A 13667-nucleotide genomic window follows, 5' to 3' on the forward strand; every position below is an offset into this window, starting at 1 on the left:
GACAGAGCATGTGGCTTTGCAACACACAGGTGTTTCATCTCCACACTGGGATGATTTTAACAGTGCAACGCCACACAGGCCTCATGCCTCTCAGGTAGGAGAGGACCAGAAATAAATGAATAAAAAACACAAAACTAATGAAGGAACACACAGTCACCAACAATATATCCTTGGTGACAATACTTTCAACTGGCTCAGCTCACTGTTACAGTACAGCACCACCAAGTTCCATTTATTAAGTAACCATGTGTCTTATGTAACCATAAAAATGTAGCATATCATACTATTTTGAGAGTCCCGGATTTATATTTACTATGTTACATCTAGTCTATGAGACGAGGCTGCACCTTAACCTACATTATGCACACGCAGGTCAAGAGGTGTGTTTTCCCTTCAGCATCTGCATGTGGCATAAGCTCACCCACCTCACAGCATGAATCTAAAATAGTTAATAACTTTGGCTGTGAGTGATGGGAAAAAAAGCTGAATCTAAGGCAATTACTTTAATAATTCAATGAATGTTTTGTTAAACAAACTTGATGATAAAAAAATGTTTTTTTTAAAATGTGACTTCGCTTTGGGGCCGTAATGGGAATTGGGCCGTGCTTCAGCTGAACTGCAGTACGGAAAATGCCCTCTGAGCACAGTGGAAAGCATGCTTTTAGACTGGAAGCCTGCCCCCTTGATCCGAGAAGGGTGTAATTGCAGACCGCAATTAGGGGCGTTCTCTGATATCGGGTGTTTCATGAAATCAAGTTTACACCAATTGATGCTCCCCATTGGTCCGTGGCCGTTTCTTTTGCGTTGGGGACAACAGCTGTTGACAAATGTAGCATTGTATCTAAACCATAACCCTTTTCCTAACCTTAATCTCAGTCTCCTAACCGCCATGTTAATTATCATAACCTGACACGTTAGTTTTCCAAACCTGCATGGTAAACAAATCCCTAACCCTCACCCTTTTCCAAACCTTAACCTCAGTCTCCTAACCTGCCACGCTAATTCACCTAACCTGCCACTTTAATTATCCTATCCTGCCCCTTTAATGATCCTAACCTGCCCCTTTAATGATCCTAACCTGCCACTTTAATTATCCTAACCTGCCCCTTTAATGATCCTAACCTGCCACTTTAATTATCCTAACCTGTTATGTATGCTATGTGCCTAGTTAAATAAATACTTCTATTTTTTTTACCAAATAGTCTCCATCAGTTTCATAACACCGGAACTGACCAATGGCATGTATCCATTTTTATTATATCAGGGAACATCCACATCAATAAACTGTACAGTAGTTCTCCTACTGGGAGGCGCTGGAAATAGTTGAAAGAGCGATTGGTGCTGAGGAAGCTATGGCAGTGGATGCCCCGCAACCTGTTGAGATTCATAACGTCGTTCACCAGTTGAAGGATACCGATCGTAAAGATGAATCGTATGTGCGTCTGAAAGGTTTTTGGGAGTTCAGGAATTAACATTGGATGCATTGCAGGCAGTAGTGGAAAAAATACCCAATTGTCATATTTGAGTAAAAGTAAAGATACTTGAGTCCTTTCCTATCAAGGTAAAAGTGAAAGCTATCCAGTAAAATACTACTTGAGTAAAAGTCTAAAAGTATTTAGTTTAACATATACATAATTATCAAAAGTACATGTTATTGCTAAAATATACTTAAGTATCAAAAGTAAAAGTACAAATCATTTCAAATTCATTATATTAAGCAAACCAGACAGCACGATTTTATTGTAGTTTAAATGTAAGGGGCACACTCCAACACTCAGACATAGCGTGCGTTCCTAAATTCGCTCTGGCTATATACTCCGATTTCAGAGCACTGGTCTGAGGCTGCCAGAGGGCAGAATAATTGATGACAAACGAACGCTCAACACCCCTTGAATACGGCCGGTGTCAGTAAACGTCGGCAAAAAAAAGCATAATTAAATTGTTGCCTGTAGCACATTTAAAGTCACCAATGCTCTGGATAACATGAACACAGCCTAACCAGCTCTGCTAAGGCGAGTAAAATGGTCAGAGATCTCTCATTTGTACTGGAAGTAGCTAGCAAGCTAGCCAATGTTAACCAGTTAGCTTGGATGCTTGACTGCCGTTGTGAGGTCAGAACGCTTGAATCAACCCTACTCCTCCGCCAGAGCGCCCAGTGTTGCTCTGAACGCCCCGAGAGCGATACGAACTGACAATCTGACAACGCTCTGAATTTACGGACGATCACACCCATAATCCAAAAACTACTTACGTAGTACTTACATTTTCTGTACTTAAGTACTTTACACCACTGATTGCAGGGAATACTGACTGAAGATGTTCCTCCTCACGAGGCCCACGAGACTGTGTAGGGATGTGAATTGAATAGGACTGTGACTGAAGATGTTCCACCCTACGAGGCCCATGAGACTGTGTAGGGATGTGAATTGAATAGGACTGTTACTGAAGGAGTGGGATATTTTTATTTATCTCTTTTTGTATTTTGTTTTGATGTCGTTGTTCCCCCTTCCCTTAGCAGCATTGGACGTGTTTCTTTTTCTACAGTTTGCTAACCTTACAGTAGGTGGCGGCAGACACGTTATATTTGTGTAAATGTCAGTATACCAGAGAAGAAGATGACGCTGTTGTAGAGGGGAACAGGAAGTTCCTGGTAGAAAACGACTGAACTGTGTTTTGTCCGTTTCAAATGTATTATTTTAGGTATGTAATAGCACGTTTAAACTTTCTAATGTCAAAATAATGTATAATATGCTAGGTAACAAATCCGTCAAGGTATTATCACGTTTGGTAAAGGTTTTAATTGTATGTGTTATTTTGGGGTCAAACCGAGTGAGTGAAGAACGTGATTAAAAACAATTTTACAAGTCACTTAGGTAGACTTTGGGTTTGTCTGAGTGTGTGTACATAATTTCGTCAAAGTAATTTCATAAAGATTCCACTTATTTGAGTTCGTTTTTACATGTTCTTGGTTTTATGTAAAATGTTGTTTATGAGCTGGTAAAAAGCCTCGTCCGAACCATCCTAATCTCGCGAGTTTACATACACTGTTTCGTTAATGTAAGCTCGCGAGATCAGGATGGTTCGGACGAGGCTAGTCAAATGGCGGCTTCAACGGTTTCGGTCGTCTTTCTAGGAGTTTGCATGTGGTGGAATGGCGACATGAGGCTGTGTGATGGAGTGTCAAAATAGAGGGAAGCTAACTGAAGTTTTCCTTCACCATTTGGAGAGAGAGGCCAACTGCATGGAATGGCGTCGATTAATGCGGATGAATCGGGGCACGTATCAAACTCATTCCATGGAGGACCAAGTGTCTGCGGGTTTTCGCTCCACCCTTTTCCTTGATTAATTAATTAAGGTCACTAATTAGAAAGGAACTCCCCTCATCTGTTTGTCTAGGTTATAATTGAAAGGAAAAAACTAAAACCTGGGAGGCTCGTCCCTCAATGGGATGAGTTTGACACCCCTGAAACAATGGAAATGGGGAGAGTTTGAGAAGCAACAGCTGTGCTGGAATGGAATCAATGTGGGGGACAGTTTTGATGATATGGAGCGGGAGAATGAGGGCCTAGTATGTGAATGGTCTGTAGTGGAAGAACAGAGATAATGATACTGGAAGCAGAGGTGTATGTAGTATAGAAACTCTAAAGAGGCCCAGGGTAGGGAGCTAGAGTAATAATGTCACAGTGGAAAGTTGGGATGGTGTTTGAGGAGACCACAGGGCCTCATTTACACGCTATCTGATTAACCAAGGCCATAAAAAGAGAGGTGAAGTTAAACTGGGCCGCATCCGTGTAAATGAGAACTTGTTCTGATCTAGCATACCTGGTTAAATAAAGGTGAAATAAAACATTGAAAATGGTAGATTTGACCCTGGAGCTTAAATCATAATGGGACGAAGCTCAGAAGCCATGACCCTGGAGCTTATGCTAAATTGAAGGGAGTAATCTGAGGTTCCAATATCTATGTCCATGGATGATATTGTTAAAGAACATGTGAAGGAGACAGAGTGGTTGAATCCTAAAGGTTGATCAGTAGGAAAGAGGGTTAAAGAAGTGAAAGCTTATCAGTGCTGTTGAGGTTTGAGAAGGTTTTGTCTGGAAAAGTACAGAATAGGATTCCTTAGCTTCAATGTCAGAGAATTTCACCCAGCCTCATCAATCAACCAATCAAATGTATTTATAAAGCCCTTCTTACATCGGCTGATGTCACAAAGAGCTGTACAGAAACCCAGCCTAAAACTCCAAACAGCAAGCAATGCAGGTGTAGAAGCACAGTGGCTAGGAAAAACTCCATAGAAAGGCCAGAACCTAGGAAGAAACCTTGAGAGGAACCAGGCTATGAGGGGTGGCCAGTCCTCTTCTGGCTGTGCTGGGTGGAGATGTTCATAGATGACCAGCAGGGTCAAATAATAATAATCACAGTGGTTGTCGAGGGTGCAACTGGTCAGCACCTCAGGAGTAAATGTCAGTTGGCTTTTCATAGCCGATCATTGAGAGTTTCTCTACCGCTCCTGCTGTCTCTAGAGAGTTGAAAACAGCAGGTCTGGGACAGGTAGCACGTCCGGTGAACAGGTCAGGGTTCCATAGCAGAACAGTTGAAACTGGAGCAGCAACAGTGAATCATCACAGTGTTTTTAAAAGCCAAAGAATGGGACATGTAGCTGTTGAGTGAAAAGATGTGCCAAGAGTGGTGGGGAACATGATTACGGGGAATGTTGGAGCAATGTGGCGGTTAAGTGTTGCAATTGTGTGGAGGACACACAGAGCAGCATTTGGTGGATGCCAGGTGCAGAGAGATGCTCAGAGATATAGAATCCGTCATGATGTATCATATGCAGAGGCAGTAAGACAGACTGGTGGAGCTACAGTGCAGACTGATGTAGCTTCCATGGCTGGTCCCGTAGTAAGAGGACCTACTGTCAGACTGATGGAGCTTCCATGGCTGGTCCCGTAGTAAGAGGACCTACTGTCAGAACTTGTCTTTCTACGAGTCCTGACATGGTTTCGAGAGGCTGTTCAGAAATCTTGCGCCCATAAATGTGCTGCGACAAAGGATACTTTAATAGTGAATCAAATTTACTTCATAGCTTTCATTGGTAAGGTTATCAACAACTTGGATTGTGTATAGCAGAAATACCAGGTTTAAAGTTATCTTGTAACCGTGTGGTAGTTATTGTTACATATAGGGACAGATATAATACTATAGAGCAAAGACATGTGTACATCAGACCACAGAAGGAGAAGGCGACACCCTAAGTGCATTTGCTATTCTGGAAAAGGCAGCATACCAAAGATTAGATGGAGCGGAACAAACATAAGTATAATGGCCAAGGCCTTAAGTGCATAGGACAGCTGGACATACCAAAGTCAGAGGGACACACAAAGGAGGGTGCCAGCCAAATGACCCACAGATGGACTATAGACATAGTACATATATCATTCTTAGGACATGAAAGGGTCCCGCCATAATTATAACCTCACCGAAAGCAGATGTGGGCGTTAGCAAGCAAGCAAGCTCTGAGATGAAAATAAAATAATGGAGAAAGATCAAGGGAAGCAATTTTCATATAGAGGGGGGGGACTCTACGTTAGGCAAAGACAGAAGTCCTATAAAGGCAGGACTATGTGATATGAGAAGTTAGTCTGTTCCATGGAGGGGCTCTCCCCTGTTATGTTTGTAATAGGGTCCTTCCATGGAAGGGCTCATTTTTGTTACTTTGTATTGAAGTCTATATTGAATTCACAAGTTCTTGTAAGAGTATTATATTTCTGAGACAATTCTCCACGACAACCGCAGCAGAGTTGTTGGGGGTAACAGATGTTACTGTCGGTATGGTTTTTGATAAGCTGGATAACCTGGGGGTGGATTGTCTCAGCATGATATAGACCCCAATGTTTGCAAACACAAAAAGGGATCTATTGATAAAGTTTATTGGGGGTGTGGGAGGGTTTTTGGGGGAGGGGAGGGTGTGGTAGAAGTTAATAGGGATTTCTTGGTTTATTTTCTTAGTACAGAATTAGACAGACATGGACCTTAAAAGTTTGTTTGCGGACCGCCATGATACCATAGGAGGTCTGCATCAACGGACTTCAGTGCAGGTAGTGCCTCATTAGAGAGAGAACATTTCAGTTGCTCTACAGTTTTGAAGCTGAATGTAATGATAATCAGTCCTTTACATGTGTACTAATATTCAGACACATTCAGTTGTTTCTATATTTATCTATATTTCAGGGTTTTCACACGGGGCTTAAAGTAAATAAATATTAGCGCTTGAAAAAGTACTTGAAAGTCCTTGAATTTGACTAGACACTGTACGAACCCCGATAATTCTTACTATGGTGTGAATGGGAAATTCAATTGGTTTTTGTCAGTGAAATAATACAGTGAAGACAAGGTTATTCAGGAAAATAGTACATGGTGCTGCCTAAATCATACTGCAACATTGTACTAAATGGTTTTTGAGTCATTTATGCATTTATGTGAATTTAGGAAATCTACTATAGATTAATAAGTCCACTTATGTTGTGCAATTTAATATGTGTACTTTGTCTAATGTGAATGAATGTTTTGTCAAGGATTAGCTACCTGATCTACGGAAATTAGATAACTGAACAAGAAAAAAGAGAAAATATTTTTACAGAATAAAGTGCCAGAACTGTCAAGAAAATAACTTTTGTGTCCGTTTGTCTTTATTACTACAGGCCGACTCAGATTAAGTCTGAGGCCGGTAACATCAACAGTGAGGACAAACCCATCCTGCCACTCTCCTTCCACACTGAGTAGAAACCTACAGTCACTGGGTCCTGATTGTGACAGTGGAGCACAGTTTGCACTGCAGGATCCAGAAATGGCATCAGTGAAGCTGGAGGACTGCAGTCAAACACTGGAGCTGAATGTCAACATTAAAGATGAAGAAGAGGAAGAGAAGATTGGGAAATCTGTTTCTCATGGTAAGAGCAGGTTTTATCTAACTAAGTTTGTGTTATTAATTCCAACTTCCCACTGTGCATGAAAAGTTGCAGTAGAATTGTTTCATGATGAACTGTTTCATTGAGAAGGTAGATGTTATTTCATGCTACTGACACTTGTATGGTTTGACACCAGTATTGTCAGCATGTGTTTTATTCACTGGACTGTCTGGAGTGCTCAGAGTGTAGACTAAAGAAGTGAAGTAGTTAAGTTCTATGAAGTGAGTCTGTGTTGTTACTAACCCTTGTGATGTTGAGTGGAGGATGATATAGCTCATCATTGTCACGACTTTTGCCTCTTTAGTTTTTGACTCCTACCCACTTTTAGAATAGTTTTATTCCCGTTCTGTAATTGTACAGCCGACTTACATGAATTCATATGTCACCCGGTACAGCCAGAAGAGGACTGGCCACCCCTCAGAGCCTGGTTCCTACCGTCCTAGCGAGTTTTTCATGGCCACTGTGCTTCTACATCTGCATTGCTTGCTCTTTGGGGTTTTTAGGCTGGGTTTCTGTTAAGCACTTTGTGACAACTACTCATGTAAAAAGGGCTTCATAAAATACATTTGACTGACATGTATATCACACCAACTGACTGGTTCTTCTGATGTTGTTCACACAGGAGACCATTTTGAGACATGCTCTACATCCAGAGATCAACAGCAGGAAGATCACAGAGCTAAGAGGTCTCACCACTGCCCACATTGTGTGGAGATTTTCCCATTTCTATCAAAGCTAAAAATACACCTAAAAATACACACAGGAGAGAAGCCTTACTTCTGTTCTGACTGTGGGGTGAGTTTCTCTCGACTGGATACCTTAAAAACACACCAACGTATACATACGGGAGAGAAGCCTTACTACTGCTCTGACTGTGGGGAGAGTTTCTCTCAAATGAGCAGCTTAAAAGCACACCAACAAATACATACAGGAGAGAAGCCCTACTCCTGCTCTGATTGTGGGAAGAGTTTCTCCCGATCGGATCACTTAAAATCACATGAACGTATACATACAGGAGAGAAGCCTTACTACTGCTCTGACTGTGGAAAACGTTATTCCCGATTGGCTCACTTAAAATCACATGAACGTATACACACAGGAGAGAAGCATTACTACTGCTCTGATTGTGGAAAATGTTTTAAAACGTCAAATGAGCTAAAACGTCATCAGAGAACACACACAGGAGAGAAGCCTTACTTCTGCTCTGACTGTGGGAAGAGTTTCTCCCGTTTGGATACCTTAAAAACACATGAACGTATACATACAGGAGAAAACCCTTACTCCTGCTCTGACTGTGGGAAGAGTTTCTCCCGTTTGGATACCTTAAAAACACATGAACATATACATACAGGAGAAAACCCTTACTCCTGCTCTGACTGTGTAAAATGCTTCAAAACATCAACTTAGCTAAAAGTTCATCAGAGAACACACACACAGGTGAGATGCCTTACTCCTGCTCTGACTCTGGGAAATGTTTTAAAACATCAACTATGCTGAAACGTCATCAGAGAACACACACAGGAGAGAAGCCTTACTCCTGCTCTGGCTGTGGGAAGAGTTTCTCTTACCAGAGCAGTTTAAAAACACACAAACTTTTACACGTAGGAGAGAAGCCTTACTCCTGCTCTGTGGAAGGGTGGGCGTGTAACTCTAACGTCTAGCCAAAGGCTGCGTGTTTGAATCTCATCAGGGAGGACTTTAGTATTTTAGCTTTTAAGCAACTTTGCAACTACTTACTACTCTTTAGCTATTACTTAGCATTTTAGCTTAGCATGTAACTACTTAGCATGTTAGCTAACCTTTCCCCTAAACCCATTTAACTCTACCTTAAACCCCTCACCCCTAACCTAGCTAACGTTAGCAACAACAAATTGGAATTCATAACATATCATACATATAACAAGTTCGTAACATATTGTATGAATAGCAATGCTTAAAATAACATACGAATTGTAATTCTTAACATATGATACGTCCTACAAGTCATATTATACTGAACAACAATCTAAACGCAACAATTTCAAAGATTTACAGTTTTTATAAGGAAGTCAGTCAATTGTAATAAATAATGAGGCCCTAATCTATGGTTACATGTGATCTGCAGTTGTGAGGCCGGTTGGATGTACTGCCAAAATTCTCTAAAAGGACGCTAGAGGTGACTTATGGTAGAGATATAAATATTGAGTTCTCTGGCAACAGCTCTGGTGGACATTCCTGCAGTCATCATGAGAATTGCACATTCCCTCAACTTGAGACATCTGTGATGTTGTGTTGTGGGGCCTTTTATTGTCTCCAGCACAAGGTGCACCTGTGTAATGATATTGCTGTTTTATCAGCATCTTGATATGCCACACCTGTCAGGTGGATGGATTATCTTGACAAAGGCTGAAATGCTCACTAACAGGGATATATATAAAGTTGTGCACAACATTTGAGAGACATTAGCTTTTTGTGCATATTGCTTTATTTTTTATTTCAGCTCATGAAACCAACACTTTACATGTTTAGTTTATATTTTAGTTCAGTTTATATTGGTAGGCCAATGTAATGTTACCTAACATACTAAATGGAGTGGCACGGATGTTTTTTGTATAATATAAAACGTTTTGCTCTGAGACCAGGTTGTCGCTCTGCAGTATTCTGTGGGAAGGAGCTAGTAGACACTTTTTTTTTTAAATGTATTGAACCTTTATTTAACTTGGCAAGTCAGTTAAGAACAAATTCTTATTTACAATGATGGTCTAGGAACAGTGGGTTAACTGCCTTCTTCAGAGGCAGAACAACAGAGTTTTACCTTGTCAGCTCGGGGATTTGATCTAGCAACCTTTTGGTTACTGGCCCAACGCTCTAACCACTAGGCTGCCTTCCGCCCCTAACATGTATCAGATAGAGATGGTGTGATGATCACTTTTCACCACTAGTTTGGGGGGATTATTTTACAACTTTATTTAATGATACACAGTTTATGAAATGAATACATGTGTTTATTAATTGTTTTTAAAACTAGATGAGTTATTTTAGTTACTGATCATGAATGTGTTTGGATAACTGCATTGAAGCAAACTTAATTGATCTGCCAATGAAAAATAAAGTTACATGAATATGTACTGGTCAACCTCTTCTTCTCTTTAGTATTCAGTTCTTCATATTAGATCTGACAGTATGAATGGTTCTTATGGTTGTATTCAGTTCTTCATATTAGATCTGACAGTATGAATGGTTCTTATGGTTGTAATTAGTTCTTCATATTAGATCTGACAGTATGAATGGTTCTTATGGGCTGAGTGCCTGGAGTGTTTTTGTATGACTACAGTCAGTAGTTCTCTCTGACCCTGTGATGTCACCAGCACATTAAGTACATAGCCAGGTGAGACAACCACATATCACAGTAAATACATTTCTCCTCAATTAGTCAGTGTCACATTATTATTATTATTATTTGTAATTTGGGGGGGTACTCTTTAAAGACGTAGGGTTTCCGAACTTTTTGGGCAGATGGTCAGGGACTCTGCTGTCCCAGCATCAGAGGGAATCATGTCAACATCATACTTTCAAAATCTGAGCTAGCAGTCATCATCATGAATCAAGTCGACAATCTACTGGCAAATCCTTTATAACTTTTGTCATATGAAGAGAAATAATGAGAAATAATAGATTAAACGTATCGGTTTTCATCGGCCGTTGGACATAAACATTACAAAACAATTTGGAATGTTTATTAGCCTGCTATTCAGTGGAGTGGCTGTGTGGTCCCAAGTCTAAGATTAAGGGGCTCTTTTCCTAGTTTAAAATTGTAAACATTCAACATTGGCCATGCTGTCAATGAAGCTTGATTTGTACCGCGCTGAAAACAACTTAACTCGGTACTGCAAAATCTGACTTGAGTGAGTTCAAGACAACTGGGAACTTGGGGATAAACGAGCTACGACTGAGAAAATACGTTTTGAACTCATCCAACTCGAAATTGGGAACTCGGGCCTCTTTCTACAGCTATGACCTGAAGATCACTGACGTCATCATGATTCCATTTTTCTCTTTGAGTTCCCAGTTGTCTTGAAAGCACCATAAATCCAGAGAAAGCCAGACTTTGATGACAAAGTTTGATGACAAAATATGCCCACGAAGGACTGCCGCACCACCTTCCTGTTCAAGTGAGCACAACACAACAAGGTGAGTCAAAAAATGTATTGTATGCTGTTGCATAAATGATGTAACATGCCAGGGAGATGTGTATACTGTAGCTAAGAAAGTAATACTAAGTGTATGTTGTGTAGTAAGATGATAGTAGCCCATGTGCCTCACCTTTGTAATTTGGTCTATTGTCACCTCTTAATTTTGCCTACTGTTCTGACTTGGTGGTTCACATGTAGCCTATAACCTGTTTTTGAGAAATGTAATAATTGAATATTGTAAGAATTTTAATTGTCTGCATATATGTCCCTTTATTTATCCTACGGTTCTGACTTGGCGTACAGGGAGAACACTGTAAGAACGGTCCATGTTCTGAATTTTGTCGCTGTGCATTTCAAAAGGGCTGAACAAATAGTTATATTGACTACGTCCGTTCTAGCTCGCTCATTAATGTCTTAATCGAAATTACGGTTTGCCTCTTATCGTCCCCTTATGTCATAGTTTGTACATTTCAATTGTCAGTAGAAACCACATTTGTTTAAGCAAGTCAGCCATGTTTTTTTTAAATGAGGCTGAATGAACTGTTTCCTTGCCAAACAAGGCTCCGCTGATAGCCAGGTGTAGCAGTGGTAAGTTGTTTGGACTATGCTTTTCAGTCAGCTTTATGTAACAGTTTGTGGGCACACTTTCTCACCGTTATAGTGCAATTAATGTATTGTTTAGTAATGTGTTGTGAAGTGGCTTTGCTGGCATGCATCCCACTTTTTAATTGATTTAACTAGTCAAGTCAGTTAAGAAGAAATTCTTATTTACAATTACGGCCTATCCCGACCAAACCCGGACGATGCTGGGCCAATTGTGCGCTCCCTATGGCACTCCCAATCACGGTCGGATGTGATTTAGCCTGGATTCGAACCAGGGACCGTAGTGATGCCTCTTGCACTGAGATGCAGTGCCTTAGACCCCTGTGCCACTCGGGAGCCCTTAAAAGGTTTGCGCCCAACGTGGGGCAGGAGTTGGACGGCACAAGCGGGGAGCCCAGCCAACAGAGATTTGAGAAATGTGTTGGTACTCTTCTCCAGATCTGTGCCTCGCCACAAACCTGTCTCGAAGCTTGACGGACAATTTCTTCGACCTCATTGCTTGGTTTTTGCTCTGACTTGCACTGTCAACTGTGGGACCTTATATAGACAGGTGTGTTCCTTTTCCAATCATGTCCAATCATTTGAATTTACCACATGTGAACTCCAGTCAAGTTGTAGAAACATCTCAAGGATGATCAATGGAAACAGGATGCACTTGAGCTCAATTTTGATTCTCAGAGCAAAGGGTCTGAATACTTACCAAATAAGGTATAGATTTGCTAAAATTTCTAAAAACCTTTTCGGTTTATCATTATGGGCTATTGTGTTTATATTGACGAGGGAAAAAATGCATTTAATCAATTTTCGTATAAGTCTGTAACTTAACAAATTGTGGAAAAAGTCAAGGGCTCTTATATAATGCCCTGTATATGCTTCAAACTACAGATGTAAGGTTCTGAAATGGTAAACACAATGACATAAATGGAAAATGCATGTTCAATGGTTATCTCTGTATTAGTATTACTAACATTAAAACACCTAGGTAGATCAGTGGTTATCTCTGTATTAGTATTATCTCTGTTTTACCCACGTTAACCACCGCTCTACCTAGGTGTTTTAACGTGGGTAAAACAGAGATAATACTAATACAGAGACAACCACTGATCTACCTAGGTGTTTTAATGTTGGTAATACTAATAGAGACAACCACTGCTCTACCTAGGTGTTTTAACGTGGGTAAAACAGAGATAATACGAATACCGAGATAACCACTGCTCTACCTAGGTGTTTTATCTCGGTATTAGTATTATCTCTGTATTATCCACATTAAAACACCTAGGTAGAGCAGTGGTTGTCTCTGTATTAGTATTATCTCTGTATTACCCACATTATAACACCTTTTGCTTTGCTAGCTGACAACTTTACGTTTATACTTTTAGTTTTTCCATCACAACTTTTTTCCCTCATTCAACTTTTTCACTCCGGACGCTTTATCTGGACATGGTTCGTCAGCACCTTCAACAGCCGAAGCTAAGTAGTAACTTTAACATGATGTCTTCTAACTGCATTCGCTGTACTCATAATATACAGGAGAATGATCGCCTAACGGCGAGGATAGCTGTGCTGCAAGCCCAGCTTCAGACGCAATCGTTAGGCAAGGGTAATTTCAGTGTAGGAAAGGGTGAAACAGCGTCTGTGCCACCAGTAAGTACAGATAGTAACGTTAGTATAAATCCCCCCGCACTGTCCCCGCAGCCGGACAATTTTCTCATGGCTTCTGGAGGGAAATGCTGTTGGAATGCTCAACCGGTGTCGCTCATTCAGCCGACAGAAACTTTCAACCGGTTTTCCCCATTGAGTAGCGAGTCGGAGTCTGAGGCCGAGTCTTCTCTTGTCTCTACTCCTCCCGTTACGGGGTCTGAGACGCCGAAGGCTCCCACCATTAGCTCTGACAAATTGAAAACCCTAGTCATTGGCGACTCCA

The 13667-nt window shown here is 40.8% G+C and overlaps 2 protein-coding genes across 2 annotated transcripts in view; both read left to right on the forward strand.

Annotated features, from left to right (window-relative positions):
- The window catches only part of LOC129860181 (uncharacterized), a gene marked incomplete in the record, with an annotated part of 46385 nt that extends 38756 nt beyond the window's left edge, over positions 1-7629 (forward strand). Inside the window, 2 exon segments of the mRNA XM_055930560.1 lie at positions 6858-6950; positions 7364-7629. Coding sequence (XP_055786535.1) covers positions 6858-6950; positions 7364-7527 — 257 coding nt within the window.
- Positions 7630-8410: 781 nt separating this feature from the next.
- LOC129860115 (gastrula zinc finger protein XlCGF17.1-like) overlaps positions 8411-13667 on the forward strand; it is a 35054-nt gene continuing 29797 nt past the window's right edge. Inside the window, exon 1 of the mRNA XM_055930434.1 lies at positions 8411-8623. Within this exon, the coding sequence (XP_055786409.1) occupies positions 8411-8623 (213 nt within the window). The remainder of the gene's footprint in view (positions 8624-13667) is intronic.

Source organism: Salvelinus fontinalis, chromosome 7, assembly GCF_029448725.1.
Source record: "Salvelinus fontinalis isolate EN_2023a chromosome 7, ASM2944872v1, whole genome shotgun sequence".
Classification (NCBI taxonomy): Eukaryota; Metazoa; Chordata; class Actinopteri; order Salmoniformes; family Salmonidae; genus Salvelinus; species Salvelinus fontinalis.